The 16,376-nt window shown below is 41.1% G+C and overlaps 1 protein-coding gene across 5 annotated transcripts in view; it reads left to right on the top strand.

The window, feature by feature from the left end:
- Positions 1-866: 866 nt before the first annotated feature.
- Positions 867-16,376, top strand: part of mib2 (MIB E3 ubiquitin protein ligase 2) — a 58,206-nt gene continuing 42,696 nt past the window's right edge. For 3 of the 5 annotated variants that reach the window (XM_079676942.1, XM_079676941.1, XM_079676940.1), the window contains exons 1-2: positions 7,587-7,742; positions 15,323-15,721. In XM_079676942.1, coding sequence (XP_079533068.1) covers positions 7,712-7,742; positions 15,323-15,721 — 430 coding nt within the window. In that variant the 5' untranslated portion in view covers positions 7,587-7,711. Of the gene's footprint in view, positions 1,030-5,575; positions 5,747-7,586; positions 7,743-15,322; positions 15,722-16,376 lie in introns of those variants that run through there. The other 2 variants (XM_079676943.1, XM_079676944.1) reach the window with 2 other exon arrangements.

Below are 16,376 nucleotides of genomic sequence, written 5' to 3'. Positions count from 1 at the left end.
TGAAAACTTCTCTTTACGTTGGACCATTTTTTTTAAATACTCTATTCTAATGTTAGTGTCATTTTGTGTTATCTCAGAAGTTATTAGAAAACTAGAGCAATAATACTGAGGAGCTGTATACATCTATAGATTGTGTCCTATTCATTGTCCTTTATTCCTTCACTGCTTCTTGTAAACGTTAATTAATACTTTAATAATGTTTAATTGAAAAGCTTCATTTTAATAATTGTGGGTGCATAGGTTTACACCCCCAACCCTAAGTGCTGAATTAATTGGAAATTAGAAATAGCCACTCCCATGTTGTACAGATTGTTAATAGTTAATTACAATTCTGATAAACACTTTTGACATCCGCCTTTGTCTGTGCTTTAGAAAATACCATTACAAATTAATAATAAAACCATGCCTTCTTTCACTCTTTCACAGTAGGAGAGCACAGGTGTAGATCATTAAATTAATGATGGGCTGCATTCCATTTAGCTGCTTTCATTTCAGGACCCAGGTTGTGTTAATGCTGGCTCATTCTCACGCTCACTGGGATACTTGGAATAGAACTGAGCCATCATTAGGGTCATTGTTCCACTATGTCTATTCAAGGAGAATTCAGAACAGTAACTTAGCTATTTGATGGACTGTTTTGTACAAATGTTTATAAATAGTTTTTCTTATGCTCTTATTTCGTTTCATTATCACACTGAAAATGCATATGCAACAAGATACCGTACATCCAATTACCGCTATAACAGTATTGTAGCAAAACATGCTTGTATACCTGAGATTTTATTCTGTTACTTAAAATCAAACTTGAACTCCGAACTGTGTTTATTACGAGGAGCACCTGAAGGCAGCATTAGTAGTGACGCAATGCATGGGCGTGTTGTCATGGCTGTGCAGTGTGCACTGCAAGACCTTTCAATTTAGTACCGTAAAATACTTATTTGTCCTAAAACAAGCCATGTCAGGGTCGGTGGCGGACAGCGACATGGACATATATTTCACCTCAAAGTGAACACTCCTGACAAAGGCCCGGTAAGTAGCCTCAACGTAATATAAGTTGTTTTTATACCAATAAAGGATGGCCAAACATGGGTTAGCTAGCTAGCGTCAATGTTAGACAAGCTAGTAGTACGCAATAATCCCACCGTCCTCCCGTAGTATACAGCCTTGCAGCATTCCATTCTCTATTTAATCAAAAATATTAATAACTAGAGTATTGTTTTATGTTATAGCATATTTGTGGCTTAGGATGCATTTACATGTGAACCCCCCAGCTGGGTTTCACTTTCACTGGAGATGAAACGTGTCCTAATTTTAAGAAACTGACATTTGAGGTGGTTTTACGTTTGAATAAACCTGAGTTTCGTGTACCAATTCGCTACATTTTATGCGTAATGGCCCGTTTCAGAATTGTATTAAATGACTGGATTATGATGTGTTAGTGTGTTTATCACAGCTGTTACATGTTGAGCTAATTTAAATAACATTTTATTCTTCTGCTGAACATCATAACCTATTATTATGTCAATATTTATTTAATCATGGATTTATATGATTTATTAGCTTGTAATCTGAAAAGTAACCAAAAAAACTTAACCCACGATGACACAGATGTTAATGCTATCAAATAAATGTAGTTTTGGATAAAAAGTACAATTTTGGCTTCCAAAATGTAGTGGAGTAAAAATAAGATTAATTGAAAATACTCAGGTAAAGTGCAAATACCTTAAGATTGTACTTGAGTACAGTACTAAAGTAAATGTACTATCCACAACAGGTCTGTATTTTATATTTGTTGGATGGTAGGAACTGTTATTGTCACCTGTATGCTAAAAAAGTCAACCATTATACGGAGCACAATAAAACCCCTTTAAAAATGATAGGAAAAAGGTTAGACTGTGAGGAACAGTTGCCTGCAGTTGTTTCCTGTGTCTACCGGCAACCTGCTTAACTGACATGAAAGGACTATGACACTATGCTGGAGGGCTGTCGCTGTTACACAACCCCTAACCCTGTACACCTGTCATCTTTCTGGTCATTTGGTAGTGATGAAGCAGAGCTCAGCAGCAGCTGACACACACACACACACACACTCACACAAACACGCACACGCACGCACACACACACACACACACACACACACACACACACACACACACACACACACACTCTGGAACTACAACTGGACATAGTCGGGATTGCTCTCAGCCACACCTATTTGGTAACAAAGTTTCAGTCATCTGCTGTTTCTTTATCTTGTTGTCCACACTTGGCTGTGGGCTCCTCAAATCTTAATCACAATAATTAAGCGTGAAATGCTTCCTGGCTTACAACACAGACATGACTTGTGTTTTAGAGAAGCAGAGGGGAACAGCTGATTGCAATTGAGAAGAAATGGGGAAAATATTGTGGGGGAAGTCTCAAGGTAAGAGTTTTAAACACTTGGGATAACTTTTGGTGAAGGGTTAAGTCTGTGTTTATCTCTGTGTCGGTAATTTGAAGGTACACTGTGTAAAAACAGCCTTTAGTAGTGTGGGGCCTGTTTTGATCTGTTTGTATTTTAGTGGTTTCCCATAAATACTTGGTACGCATTTGTCTCCACACATGTTTCTTTTTAGCAGTTTAAGGCTGCAAGGAAAATAACTTTTACACAATCCTCCATACTCTATGGATAGGGCATATTTTAAAATATGTATTCAAATAGAATTAATGGACACCATAACTAAAAACTAAGTGATAAGATAATTTAAGCTTTTACTGATCCCCAGAAGGGACATTGTGGTTGTTTAAGCAGCACAAAAGCAAATAGTAAAGAATCCATCTTTTGGTGTATAGCAGCTTTTGGTTAGTCTCAGAATGTTAACTGTGTTTCCAGCTCGTTCTTTAAACATGTAGTGTGTTTATGAAGAAAATGACCTGACTATAATTTAAAGGAAAAAAAAGCATTCCTGGCTGACAGGTTGGCATGATATTCCAACGTGGAGCTTGACAGCGGCTGCCTGTCACCACAGTGAATTGATGGTTTTTAATGTAACCAACATGCATAGCCGCAAGCCAAAACCAATGTTGTTGACTGATGAAGCAGGACGCAGCATTTTTGCCTAATAGCCAATGGCTGTGATCATTTTGTACTAGTCAACTTTCCAGTCATTTCTCTTGGAGTGGAAGAGCAACCTGAGGCACTTTTTCGACTCAAGTTTAAAGTCTAAGAAAACAACCAGTGATATTGATTACATTTTATGATTATGTATCAGAAAAAACCCTTCATATCCATGTTATCTCTACTGGATGACACTGATGGCCAATATTTAGTTGTTAAGCTAAGGTATTTGGGGCATTTCAAAATGTTAGCTTAAAGGAATGGCTTGGATGTTTTGAAGTGGGGTAGTATGAGGTAGTTATCCATAGTGAGTTTATAACCAGGTCCCACAGTCAAAAGAAGTTCTGCTTGCTTCTAGTTTGGAGAGGAAGACAGTAAGGGCACCGACTTGGGGCAGCAACATTTTAGCCACATTCAAAGGCCAACCAAATAAACTCCAAATCTAGAAATGTTTCAGTGTGTTACTTTGAGACCAGACATAGACCTGCACACTATGGAAAGGGGACAAAAGCCCTTATATGCAGCTTTAGCCAAAGCCACCAGACTTGCAGGGCCCAAGAGTTGCTGCTTTATCACTGCCTTCATTGGTTAGTTTGTTTGAGTTTATGTGTGACTTTGGTGATTTTAAACTAACAAAGGTCAAACAATAACCATTGATTAAAATGTTTATAAAAGGCCCAGCTTACACCAACAGTCGCGCTATGATGTTGGATGTTAGAGGGACTGCGATAAATGCAAAAGCAGATCCCTCTGTTAGAACTGAGATTCTATGATTGTTTTCGTTATACAATTTCAGTCTTCCTAAAATAAGATTTAAGAAATCTAAATATATCGCCTTGCTTACAATATCCAAATATTCCAATGCTAACCCCTGTATCATGATGCGTATCATATGGCCAATACACAGCCCTAGTTTCCCTACCAAGATCTTCCCAGCTGGACTGAGGATTCAGACTAACCCCCTCGGGCCACATGCCAGTCCTGTAATAGTTACAAAGATTACAGTTTGAGTTGCAACGTGTTGTGCTGCCATGAGAGTCAGCACTTCAGAGTCATCCGGTTTAATATAGACTGAGTTAACGTCATTGATCTCTGTGAGAATATTCGGTGCCTGTAGCAGCAGTTTGATAGAGGAATGGTTCCAGTAGCAACAACTACATTTGAAGCAGGAGTTCGGATTAGATTGATGTCGTGGGGTAGAGGGTGACATGTTGAGTGTTGTGTGAATTCACAAGGATTTTGCCATATTTTTCGGTCTGATGACTGTATGTCACTATTTATTTGAAGAGGTGTTCTATGAATGAATGCCCTCCTTTGTATGATGTAGGCTAAAAAGTCCATCACGCAGACAGCAGCAGCTTTGTTTTCAACACGGCGATGGTGGTGTAATAAACTTAATTTTCATTATAAACCCATGTCTCAAACACTTCCCTAAGCCCCCCCCCCCACGTTTATTCATTGGCTACCGCTCATGTCCTGGCTCCACCAGCTGTACATCCATGTGTGCCAGCCAGACGCTTTTTTTGGCTTCCATATTGGTGGGGTCTCCCACAGCTGTGGACACATTAAATTAGAAGCATTAGAGCATTGTTTAAGGATATTAAAGCATTTGGACACACACACACACACACACACACACACACACACACACACACACACACACACACACACACACTCCCTTTTTCCTCCTACCTGTGTGAGCCTGCAGGAGACTCTGGTATTGCCAGTTTGCTGCTAAAAAGGAGGATCATGGCAGGTGCCCATTCATCAAAAACCTCCTCCAGCCCCACCCATTTCCTTTTTCCCTGAACCCCACCTCCCGTGCACACACACCCAAAAAAAAAAAAAATGCAACATCCAGACCCTCCCCCGAAAAACATATTGCCCCTCCCCCCTTTCCCTCTGTCCTCTGCTTGTCTGCTCATTGGCAGCAGAGAGAGGGCTGTAAATCCTTATGTGGAGCTTGATGCGCATGTGTTTGTACATATTGATCAGTAAACACAGTGTGTCGGCTTAACATGCGTGTTACTGACACTTGGTGTCCTTGGTGATGGGATGTAGCGTCAGAGGAGTCTAATGCGGAGCACAGCCCACTGGCCTGTTTTCATGTGAGAGGAAGGGGAACGTCGACTTGAATGCGGCGCTTGTCGGGCAGCCGCTCTCCCCGGCCATCCTCTTCCCTCTCCGCTCCTCTCTGCCTCCTTCACCCTGGTAATCCTTGCTGACACGACCAACAAAGGACTCAATGCTGGCTGCATCCTCCAGCATCAGGGCTCTCTCCTCTCCCTCCTCCAGTTCTGATCCGTTACAGTCAGCCTGTACAGCAGCAGGACGCTGTTTCTGTAGAGCGGCTGAATATCACATCTCTGGAATACCGGCCTGGCTGCCCTCCTCCTCCTCCTCCTCCTCCTCCTCCTCCTCCTCCTCCTCCTCCTCCTCCACCCCCTGTATCCACTCCTCCTCATCCTCGTCGGCAGGTTCATTCAGGGAGTGCAGCATCAGAACAGCGCTTCAGCCCTGAGGAGGCGTTTTTTTATCTCACTGGAAGCTGGTTGAACTGCTGGTAGCAGGAGGTTGGAGCTGCTTCCTCTCCTTGCCTATTGTTGTCGGCCTCTCTATTCACCATTCTGCACATCAATATACCGACAGGTAAACCAGCTAAACAGGACATGCTTTATTTATCAGGAGATGCAGTTTCCGTCTTTACTATTTTGGTAATCCTAGCACGTATTCCTTGTTAGACAGTGGAATCCATGTAAGGGTGCTGTTCTTATTTTAGCATATAGAGCAGCATATTCTTTTTTACGTCAGTTGGGAATCTTATGAAGATAAGCCATGTCCTTCATCTTAAATTAAATATGGCTGCTTCCAATAGCGTTTTCAAATTAGCTGATTCCACTGTCTCAGAAGGGTAATAGGATCATGTGCAAACACAACACGGTCGGTAGGCAGCCATACGTTCGTGACCATGCTACTACAATTGTGCCACATGTCATTGCAATCTGTAGTAAAGCTAGTGACGTGCTAAGCATGCAGGCATACATCTAGCTGCCGACGCTATCCCTGTTTGTGTAACAGACTGGTGACGATCGAAAAAGCAAAACATATTGTGACCTTTGCGTAAGGTGATCTGAGAGTTGTGCAATAGTTTTGGGTTTAACATGTAGATTATTTATTGGAGGTAGCCCAAATACAGCATATATATTTCCCCAGGCTTATTTGAGTAGCTATCACAGCATAAGGTGCTTGATGCAGACAATGCCCACAGTGCTGTGAGAATCAATATCAAAAGGATGTTATCATGGTAGTGTAAGATTCAATTAAGGTGGGTGATTGCGTCGCTCAGATTACTCGATTGACGATCATCTTCAGGCACTGAATGAAATGATCCTATCCAGGAGCAGAGTAGATGAGACTGATTGATATGTTTGAGTCTGGTTAATTAAAACAAAATAGGATAGAGAGCTCTAAGGGAAAGTATGCCCTCATTTTTGAGAAATAAATAGGGATAACAGCCAGGAAAATAAGTGGTGGATGTGGCCAGCAGCAAAACATATTTTTGAATCCTAAAAAACCCAATATATCTTTAAATGTATTATATTTTGTATTTTTTCCCAGCTTTAACTTGCAGTTGGTTTCTGACTAAACTGAACCTGCTATACAGTATATGATATTTTCAAAGCACCAGACACCATTGACAAAGACAGTACTGCTTGACTATGTTAGTTTACTGGTAGTGGTAGACCATCTACTCTTGTGTTCCGCTTGGTAAGATCACTGTTTTATCAATGGAGTCTGGTGGCTTGGGTGAGGGCATAAATAAAGACTTCGGGTTAAAGCAGAGGAAATATTGAACTATCGCATACACTCAAATAGATATCAATTGTAGGTGTGCCGGGCCCCTAAAATAAATATGTTTTGCTGTTGCCCTTGTCCACAGCAATACATTGAATAGCTTTAGTGCTGTTTTCCTGTTGGCTTCTGTGTCCCAACCACCATCTACTGTAGAAATATACTCTCACAAAGTATCTCAAATATCACTCTTCAAAACATTGGAACTATCGCATTTTTGCGATAAAGTATTTCACTCGATAATGACTTCTGAAATAATGTACGACTTGACATGTAACACAGGACTGATTTACAACTGTTAAATAAACTCTTTTTTTTTTAACAAGAAATGAGCCTAGATAACCAAAGAGATGTAAAGCTTCCTCCCACTACCGATTATATGATAATGCCCCATTACTATACAAAGTGATGTAATTACCAGAAACACAGTCCTTTGTAAGATAAGCACTTTAAATACCTTTTCCAGCCATTATGTTTATTTAATTCCTTTTTTAAGATAAGGCACCAGACAGACCTTGAGCAACATCTGTCAGACACAAAAAAAATTAACCAAGCTCAGGAGAATAGAACTACATGTTCCAAAACAAAGAGCAAAGTTCACAGCAAACCAAATACTGAGCCAGGAAGGGTTCACTCCCCCCTGTCAGTAGGATGACTGCTGCATAGTGCTCAGGACTTCAGATGGTCCTGCTGGTTGACCCGGGATAGCAGCATTGCAAAGCTTGCCATTCCACAGAGAACTGGAATCCTACAGCTTTTAACATGTTCAAAAGTGGACTTAAGATCATTGGGCGTGAGTATGCTATCCCACAATAATCTGATATCAGTGTTTCCCCTAGGATGGAGTCATAGCAGCGGTGCTAAGGCACGTGGGCCCAGCATAATGTGAGCGCGGAGCGTGTGGAATCTTTTAGTGTGTGCGAAGTGTGCCCCGCCAATTTGTTTCTATGTACAAGAAAGGCTCTTGAGGCCTAGTACCAGGGCCGGTTCTAGACAATTTGCTGCCCTAGGTGAGATTTTAGGCGAGATTTTATGTGTAAAGAATAAATGAAAAATCTTTACAAAAGACAAATACACTGCAAAAACAGAAACTTATTGACATAGGTAATAGACGTCAAAATGGCTTCAAATGTATTCAGTATTGTATGAACATGTTTGAATTGGGGGGTGGACGTCACATCCTCTAGGGGGGTCCGGGGGTATGCCCGTAAAATGCTTCAATCTGGTGCACTTTGAGCACACAATTACTAGAGACCTGGGGCCGTATTCACAAAGGATCTTAGGGCTAAAAGTAGCTCCTAACTGGCGAATTTAGGAGAAACTCCTAAACATAATGGGCGTGTCAGTCTTAAATTTAGGACTCCTAATTTTATTCACTAAGAGCAATTCACAAAGTATTTTAGGCCTAAAAGTAGCACCTAAGTTTAGGAGAGCTTAAAAGTCCTCGAGAGGACTCCTAACTCAGTAAGACCTATTCACAAAGAATCTGAAAATGGCTGCGAGACGAAATGTTTTGGAGACAATGGAAGACTGTGAATTGATCAAGAGATATAGGCTAAATCGTGAGGGTATCAAACTTGTTGTGGAATTAGTGCGGGATGCAATAACATCCCCAACTAACAGGAATAACCGATTAGTCCGGAAATAAAATGTTTGGCAACACTACGATATTTAGCAACAGGGAAAATGCAACTTTGCAATGCCGACGATTTAGGAATATCGCAACCATCAGTCAGCCGTGCCATAAACCAAACCATCAACGCGCTCTCTATACCACATATCATCCGACAGTTTATCCGGTTTCCTTTGGACAATCAACAACTACACAGGATCAAAGCCAACTTCATGGCAATTGCAGGTACGCCCGGTGTGGTCGGTGCTATTGACGGGACTCACATACAAATAATTGCGCCATCAAAAGATGAGGACGTGTTTGTCAATAGAAAGAAAGTACATTCCATCAACACGCAGAGTTTTTTCATTCATCATGATAGGGGGGCTTTAACGGCGGTATGGGCTGTTATTGAAAGAGTTTAAGTGCTGGAAATATGCTCATTGGATAAAAGTTTGCAGGGTGCTTTTAATTGCCCCCTTGATTTAATGCAATTTACGTATTTGTATTGTTTGCTCTCTCTCTTTAACGTGCATATACAACTTCATTATCGTGGTCTGCACAAACTTGTCGTCATGCGTGTATTCTGCTAACTGCACTGTCCATAACTATTTGATAGGAATACATTTCTAGCCTAGGCTATTTCCTTGTTTTTCGGTGATTTAGTGGGCTCGTTTGTGGGATGTTGCGGATGAGTTTCACCGAGACCGCCTGCTCTGAACAACCAATCACCGTACTGACCGCTTCTAAACTCATGCACGAGAATCGACGTAATCCATAGCAACGGCGCGTCACTCTTAGTTCACTCTTAGTGATTTATCCTTAGTATGAGTAGGTCTCAGCGGCTTTGTGAATAATTTTTAAGAAAAAACTCCTACGTAAAATGTTTTAGCGCGAGTTAGGAGCACTCCTAGCGGTAAGATAAAATGCTTTGTGAGTACGGCCCCTGATCTAGGGGGTACAACTCTAAAACGCCCATATGAAAAAGATCGGTTTACATTTTAATAATCAAATAAGTATGTGAATATAACCAATAACCTACCATAGCCAATAACAAATAAATGTAGCTTATTTTATTTTTGTTGTTCATTCATATCTTATTTTAGCTAGTTAACATTTATTTATTTATGCATATTTTTGTATCTCTACAACTTTAAACGATATTTTTGGTTAACTGTCCTATAGTATACATTGGAATGATTTCAAACCTGTTTTTATTTATCCTAATAATTATAAAGGAGTGCCTTGGAAATATGTGTTTAAATAATTTGTGGTCAAAACGTTGAGACCCACTGAGATAACTTAGACTAAAATTAACTATCTAAATACTCAGAGAGTCCTTTACCTCACTGAGCCTCTCAGTCTGACAGGAGAGCTCTCCTCCACCCTGGTTGTAGAAACATCTACTTCTTATATCCATGAGCGCAGCTAGCAACAGATTCTAATAACAACAGCGGCGGTACCGGTGCGCCCTCTCCCTTGCTCGCCTTCTCGCTACCACGCTCGCACTTTGGCTGTGAGCTGCGGGCGCCTGATAAGCCAACATCCCCCACTTTCATCACTTACAGCGCCCACCGTACAGGGCAAATTAAACGTGTAACCGGGGTGAAAAGGGTGTTACATTTACTTAATTATGAATGTTGTTACATCAAGGCCGAACATTTGGATGAACGCCAACGGTCAAAAATGTTTTTTCCCTCCCTGCGCTACCAGCGCAGCGCCCCCCAGATATGGCGCCCTAGGCGACCGCCTGTGTCGCCTATGCCAGTAACACAAATACTACAAATCCACATAACAAACAATCAAACATTAAAAAGGGTCACCACTTATTATTATTTTAAGAAAAAAAAAAAAGTAAAGAAACATTTTTTTTTTTTTTTTTTTTTTTGGGTACCTGGCTGGCGCCCCCTAGCAGCGGCGCTCATATTTTAGCAGCGGCGATGCACCGCCACTATTTGTATATAGGGGAAACACTGGATATGGTCGTACAGCAAGTGCTTTTAGAGTATCGTGGGTTTGCTGTGGTTTGAGTTTTTGTTGAAGGTTCAGGGGATAAAGCTTGCTGATAGGAAGATTTCTGCTGGTATCCGTTGCTTGTAAGAATGCTTGAGGACAAAGCTGAAGACAAACATGTGAAGATGTTGAAGTTTCTTAGATGCGATCATTATGAGATATTTTCCACGGTACACAGGGACTAGGATTTGAGAAAAAGAAGCTAGGACAAGCAGAAGCCTGAAATGGAAAAAGTCTAATTTTAGGCCTGTTGCCCCCTCTGAAGACATCTTTGAAAATGTGTTATTTACTCGGGGTCCTTATTGATTTTCCAGAAAGCCACCAGATGTTTCTGACACGAACCAGTTCCAGCAGGCTGTTTCTCATTTCTGATATTAAGGGTAAAGCCCGAGAGCCTTTGCTAGGATTGAACTTTGCTTAGCGTTTAGGTCCAGTGGAAGTAATATGTAGAAATCTGCACAGGCAAACAGCCTCTTCTTATTAGACTTTAGAGAGAGGATATAATCCAGTCACACCACGTGTCACAGAACACAAGGCAAGCTTCTGCTGCTTGAACATGAGTCTCATTGTTTTTTATCAGTGTGCAGATCCTGGTCTGCCTGCCATGCTGCGTAAACAATTATGAGATATTTTATCTGCGTAGTAAAACCAGCAGCCTTGGTAAATAGCCTATGCCCATGTGCCCTATGTAAGACTACCTTACTTAACCTGAAGCAGTGACACGTGCGCTGATATTGACTCTTAAACATGTTGTTTAATCACGTCCAACCAAACAGTCTGTGATGCACAATTTCTCAGACCTGCACGATTCGCCATCACAGATCATCACAGATTCATTGTTTTTTTAATGTGCACATTGGAAAACGTACTAAATCCCATGTTTTTGTAGTGTATAAAGTATGCAGTTTGATTGACCCTTTGCAGTTGGTACAATTCATTATGAACAGTGACTTTTTTTATTTTTTATATGGAAATTACAAGAACAATAACATTTTTTGACTATAATTTGATTTAAAAAACATTTTTTTAACCTAAAATATAAAGTGTTTTGCAATATAATCGCCAACAGTATATGGATCTCTAAAACCATATTGATTGCAGTTTACAGCAGAAAAATACTTCTACTTCATGGAAATTGCATAATATTCTGGAGCAGTCTTTGAGCATTTGTTTACGGTGTGTGTCTATCTGTGTTGTGGCCAAACGCCTGTCTGGTTGTTTGTGTAAAGGAGGTTGATGTTGCCCTCCCAGATTGGCCCTCAGCAGTGTGTATGATAGAAGTCAGCCCATCTGTTATTGCAGGCAGAGAGCAGTAATACTGCTGTCTCAGCCCTCAGTGATCAAAATCTGTAAAACTGTGATTTGTCCCATCTTTACGATTTCCATCATCTGATTTCAAGTCCAGCTCGACTGAGTCCAGGTTACGCTTAGTACTTATTCGGGTGAAATTGCTTTTGTTGTTATTAGGGGTCAAATTTGATGATACAAGTCTGAACTGCAAGCCTTTTCTTGTTACTGCAGATAACAATTTCATATTAGATATGGAAATGCACAAGTAAACACATAAGATTGAAGCTAGAGTCCACAATGTTCAGACCACAAGTGTGTGTTTTTGTTCCCACAAATGTACTTCTAAAACATAAAGAACAATCACATTGAAAGCTTTCTACTAGGGCTGCACAACTCATTTGAATGTTATCAAAATGGATATACCAACTAGGACAATAACGAAATTTCCGTAGGCGATTTACCAAATATGGGAACCATATGGCTGATGTAACGTGGTGCTGCAAAGAAGTCCTGGCCTACAAACGGTATTCTACAGAATCCTACTTAAAATCCTTGTTTGGGTACAGACCCTTTTTAAAAAACACACCATGATCATGTTAGTATATTTTTCAATTATCCTCTTTGAATGTCTTTCTGAAATGGTCATTCTCTCTTAGATTACAAATCCTATCTCAATTGCCATATCACTCAAAAATAATCACAAGTAGCTATTTTTTACCAAATCATGTTCTTCCCTATAGAACTGCTGAGTTGCGATTTAAGTGTGCATTACTTTATACATTGGCGGCCCCACATTTTAGAGGCAAGAGCTTTATTGGTATGTAGTAATCGCTCTCTGCTGTTTAGGATACAACTTTTGGATTCATTCTTATTCTCTAGCAGTGACCATCTGTCAACAGAACTCACGTGCAATGAGATTTAGGAAGATAAGAGTCTTTTTTTACTTAATATTTTTGCCAAATGGAGCTAGAGCTTTTTTTCTGGGGTGTCCATTTGTACGTGGTGTTGTAGAGAGGAAGAAAAAAGCTTACAGTAACACTAAGTGTCCCTGATTCTTGTTGTGTAGGTAGAGTCATCCCCTAAATCCCCTGTGTTGCATCTACTTGTCAGTACCGGTCTTGGTGTACTCGATAGTGATTAGATATCGGTGTGTTTGGCCTCTCTGGAAACCACAGTGTGGGAGTTGGTGGTGTGGGTAATGGTGATGTGGTTAATGGTGGGTGTGTGTTTTTAATGTAGGCGGTAGGTTCTGTTTTTTTTTCTTTGTCTGCAAAACAGTTCCTCAATCTAGGATGCTACATTGTGGTCATACTTTACCGCAAATGTTAAGTGAGCCTTTTTAGGTTGTGGGAATTATTAAACAAAATACCCTTCCCATCTTGTATTGTTTTTAGGTCAGAGAGAAATCCAATTTAGATTGTATTGTGAATAACTCATAAACCAACTTGGCTATTCTTCATCCATCCACACCCAGAATGCTGCAGGAGCTGCGTGAAAGCCTGTGACAGCTCCTCAGTTTGCATGCTGGAATGTCGGATGATTGGCCAGGATATTATTTCCGTTCATAAAAGAGACTAAGCTGTCATTCTTGGACAGAAAATGGAAGTATAAGTAGCCAGCTTCCCTTCCTTTTGATCCCCATATGTTTTCCTGCTTAAGCAGATGCCTTTAATACCCAAATGACATTGTAATCTTGATAAGCGTGCAAGTGTAATCTCCTCCACATTACAGACATCTGCCCGTCCTATTATTGAAAGTTTGAATCCTGTGCCTGAACCACCAGCCTTTAAGCTAAATAGTCCTATCGGATGAAAATCACCGCATAAATGCAGGGTATTTGTCGATATTAAGGCTATATTTAAACAAAGATTGTCTTTAAAACAATGATTACTTATTGAAAAGTTTCCTGTCCAAACCATCATTTATAGATCAATTATATCAACTTCCAACACTGATATCCCTGCCCTGCTATTGCTAGAAAGTGGACATTGGTGTCAATGCTTGTGAAACAAAAATGTGGATATTTGCTAAACTTTCTTTTTTAGGGTTAGGGTTACTGTGCACATGTCAAATCTCTTCAGTGGACTTGCTTCTTTTCTAAAACACAAAAAGACATTAACACAGGCAGACAAAGTGCTGTCTTTGAGCCGTAATCTAAAAGCTATAGTTATGTTCTTGGTACATATTGACAATGTTACGTTCTGTCCTTCAGTTCTACAAGGCTGCAGTTTAACTTTTCTGCAAGCTCACAAAGAGGATTTAGTTGTATCATTAGGCACAGAAATAGCACTGCAGTGTCAACAAAGACTGCTTTATGCTTGTTTAATGTCTTGTTTAGAAGTGTAACGGTGGAGATGGAACACTGCACTAGTGTATACAAATATACTTCTGACACATGTGTGATTAATGGATGTGATTGGATGTCTGCTGATGGTCATGCTCATCAGCAAAGTTTCTTTCTATATTATCGCTGACTCAAGCTACCACATAAATGTCGCTTCCTCTATTAGTTCTTGTTTCTATAGCACCTAGTGGCCTTCATTAAAAACACTAGTAGATACGTGTGTGTGTGTGTGTGTGTGTGTGTGTGTGTGTGTGTGTGTGTGTGTGTGTGTGTGTGTGTGTGTGTGTGTGTGTGTGTGTGTGTGTGTGTGTGTGTGTGTGTGTGTGTGTGTGTGTGTGTGTGTGTGTGTGTGTGTGTGTGTGTGTGTGTGTGTGTGTGTGTGTGTGTGTGTGTGTGTGTGTGTGTGTGTGTGTGTGTGTGTGTGTGTGTGTGTGTGTGTGTGTGTGTGTGTGTGTGTGTGTGTGTGTGTGTGTGTGTGTGTGTGTGTGTGTGTGTGTGTGTGTGTGTGTGTGTGTGTGTGTGTGTGTGTGTGGTCAGGGCTTTATTGGAGCAGTGGCGTCCAGCTGCTCTCCAGCAATGTGCCATGAAACACAGCGAGGCCTTCAGTGAATGATCCACCAGCAAAGGGAGAACACAGCTCTGAAATTAATGAGACATATGGCGTGTTGCTTTGAGTCCCTCATCAGCCACTCACAGACTTGTAGTCAGACACAGGTGGTGTGATTCCTTTGTCTAAAAGGCTGTGGAAATAACCCAAAATGTACCATTGCCAGATTAATGCCTTGAAATATTTATTCCATTAAAACTACATTTGGACAGTGCAATATTCGAATCGACAAAGTATAATATTTGATGAATGGTATTTTGAATGAAGTATTGATGGGCTGCAAAGTTATATATATTTTACAATGAGAATGATGAAATACAAATCAATCCCTCCTATATCATAATTGCAATATCTGTCAAAATAATCGAAATTAGTTATTTATATCGCGTAGCACTTACCATAACTTTGAAACCCATTCCTCTACTTTATTTGTGAATGCAGTATCTGTGACTCTCCTGCTTTCAGTTTCCACATTTTCATTAAACTTGCATCTCTTCTTACTTCCAGTGACCCCTGATCTGTTCCCGGATACAGCCCTGGTGCCCTCCCTGCCCACAATATCGTCGGCGCGGGCCAGCCCCGCCCCTCAGAAGCCGCGGAGGCGCAGCAGCAGCGGGAGCAACAGCGCTGCCAGGCCCCGGCCGCTGCGCCCAGCCCCCAGGCCGGGCCCGAGCAGAGGCAGCATGGAGGTGGGCATGCGCGTGGTGCGTGGTCTGGACTGGAAATGGGGTAACCAGGATGACGGCGAGGGCCACCTGGGCGCTGTAGTGGAGATCGGGCGGCAGGGCAGCACTACTACACCAGACAAGACGGTGGTGGTGCAGTGGGACAGCGGCACAAGAACCAACTACCGCACTGGCTACCAGGGCTCCTATGACCTGCTGCTCTATGACAACGCTCAGATCGGTAAGCTAGAAGGCAAGGGTTATTTTTTTTTCAGATTTGAAATGTTAAAGATGCGTGTGTTTCAAAACCTGAAAATAGATTTGGTTATATTACATGAAAAACACATTTCCAACATTTTCCAACGTTTGATACCCAATACATTTATGCAGCCTATATTTTCAATTAATTTGCAGCTGCTTGCATGCTCTTGATCACTAAGACATTTTCCAGTGAGAATTTGGGACCTTAAAATGAGCTCTCCGAGAACCATGCCTTAACCTTATCAGACGTCATTGTCTTTGAAATTTGACTATAGGGTTTGAAACTCTACCGAAAGCAAAGTTAATCCAGAATTTCCAGGCACAAGCGATCATCCATTAACTCGCACACAAAGCCCATTCTGAGTAGGCATCTCAGCCTCCCCCCCCCCCCCCCCCCAAGTAGATTTCAGATCTGTGGGAAACACTGGGCTTGGTACGTATCTCTATACATTAGCCATTAAGCTCTATACTGGACTCAAATGACACATACAGTAATGCAGGGCTCATTACCATTTTGCTCCATTTAAAGCAAAATTGTTCTGCCTCAGAAGCTTGCCCTTCAGTTAATGGAGTGCAAGAAGAGAAGGGATGAGGGGGTGGGGGTATTTTTGTCATCATGTTTGTGCCTTGGATCC

Source organism: Notothenia rossii (assembly GCF_949606895.1).
Source record: "Notothenia rossii genome assembly, chromosome: 4".
Classification (NCBI taxonomy): domain Eukaryota; kingdom Metazoa; phylum Chordata; class Actinopteri; order Perciformes; family Nototheniidae; genus Notothenia; species Notothenia rossii.
Note: the sequence above shows the minus strand (reverse complement) of the source record. Positions and strands in the feature narration are given on the sequence as shown.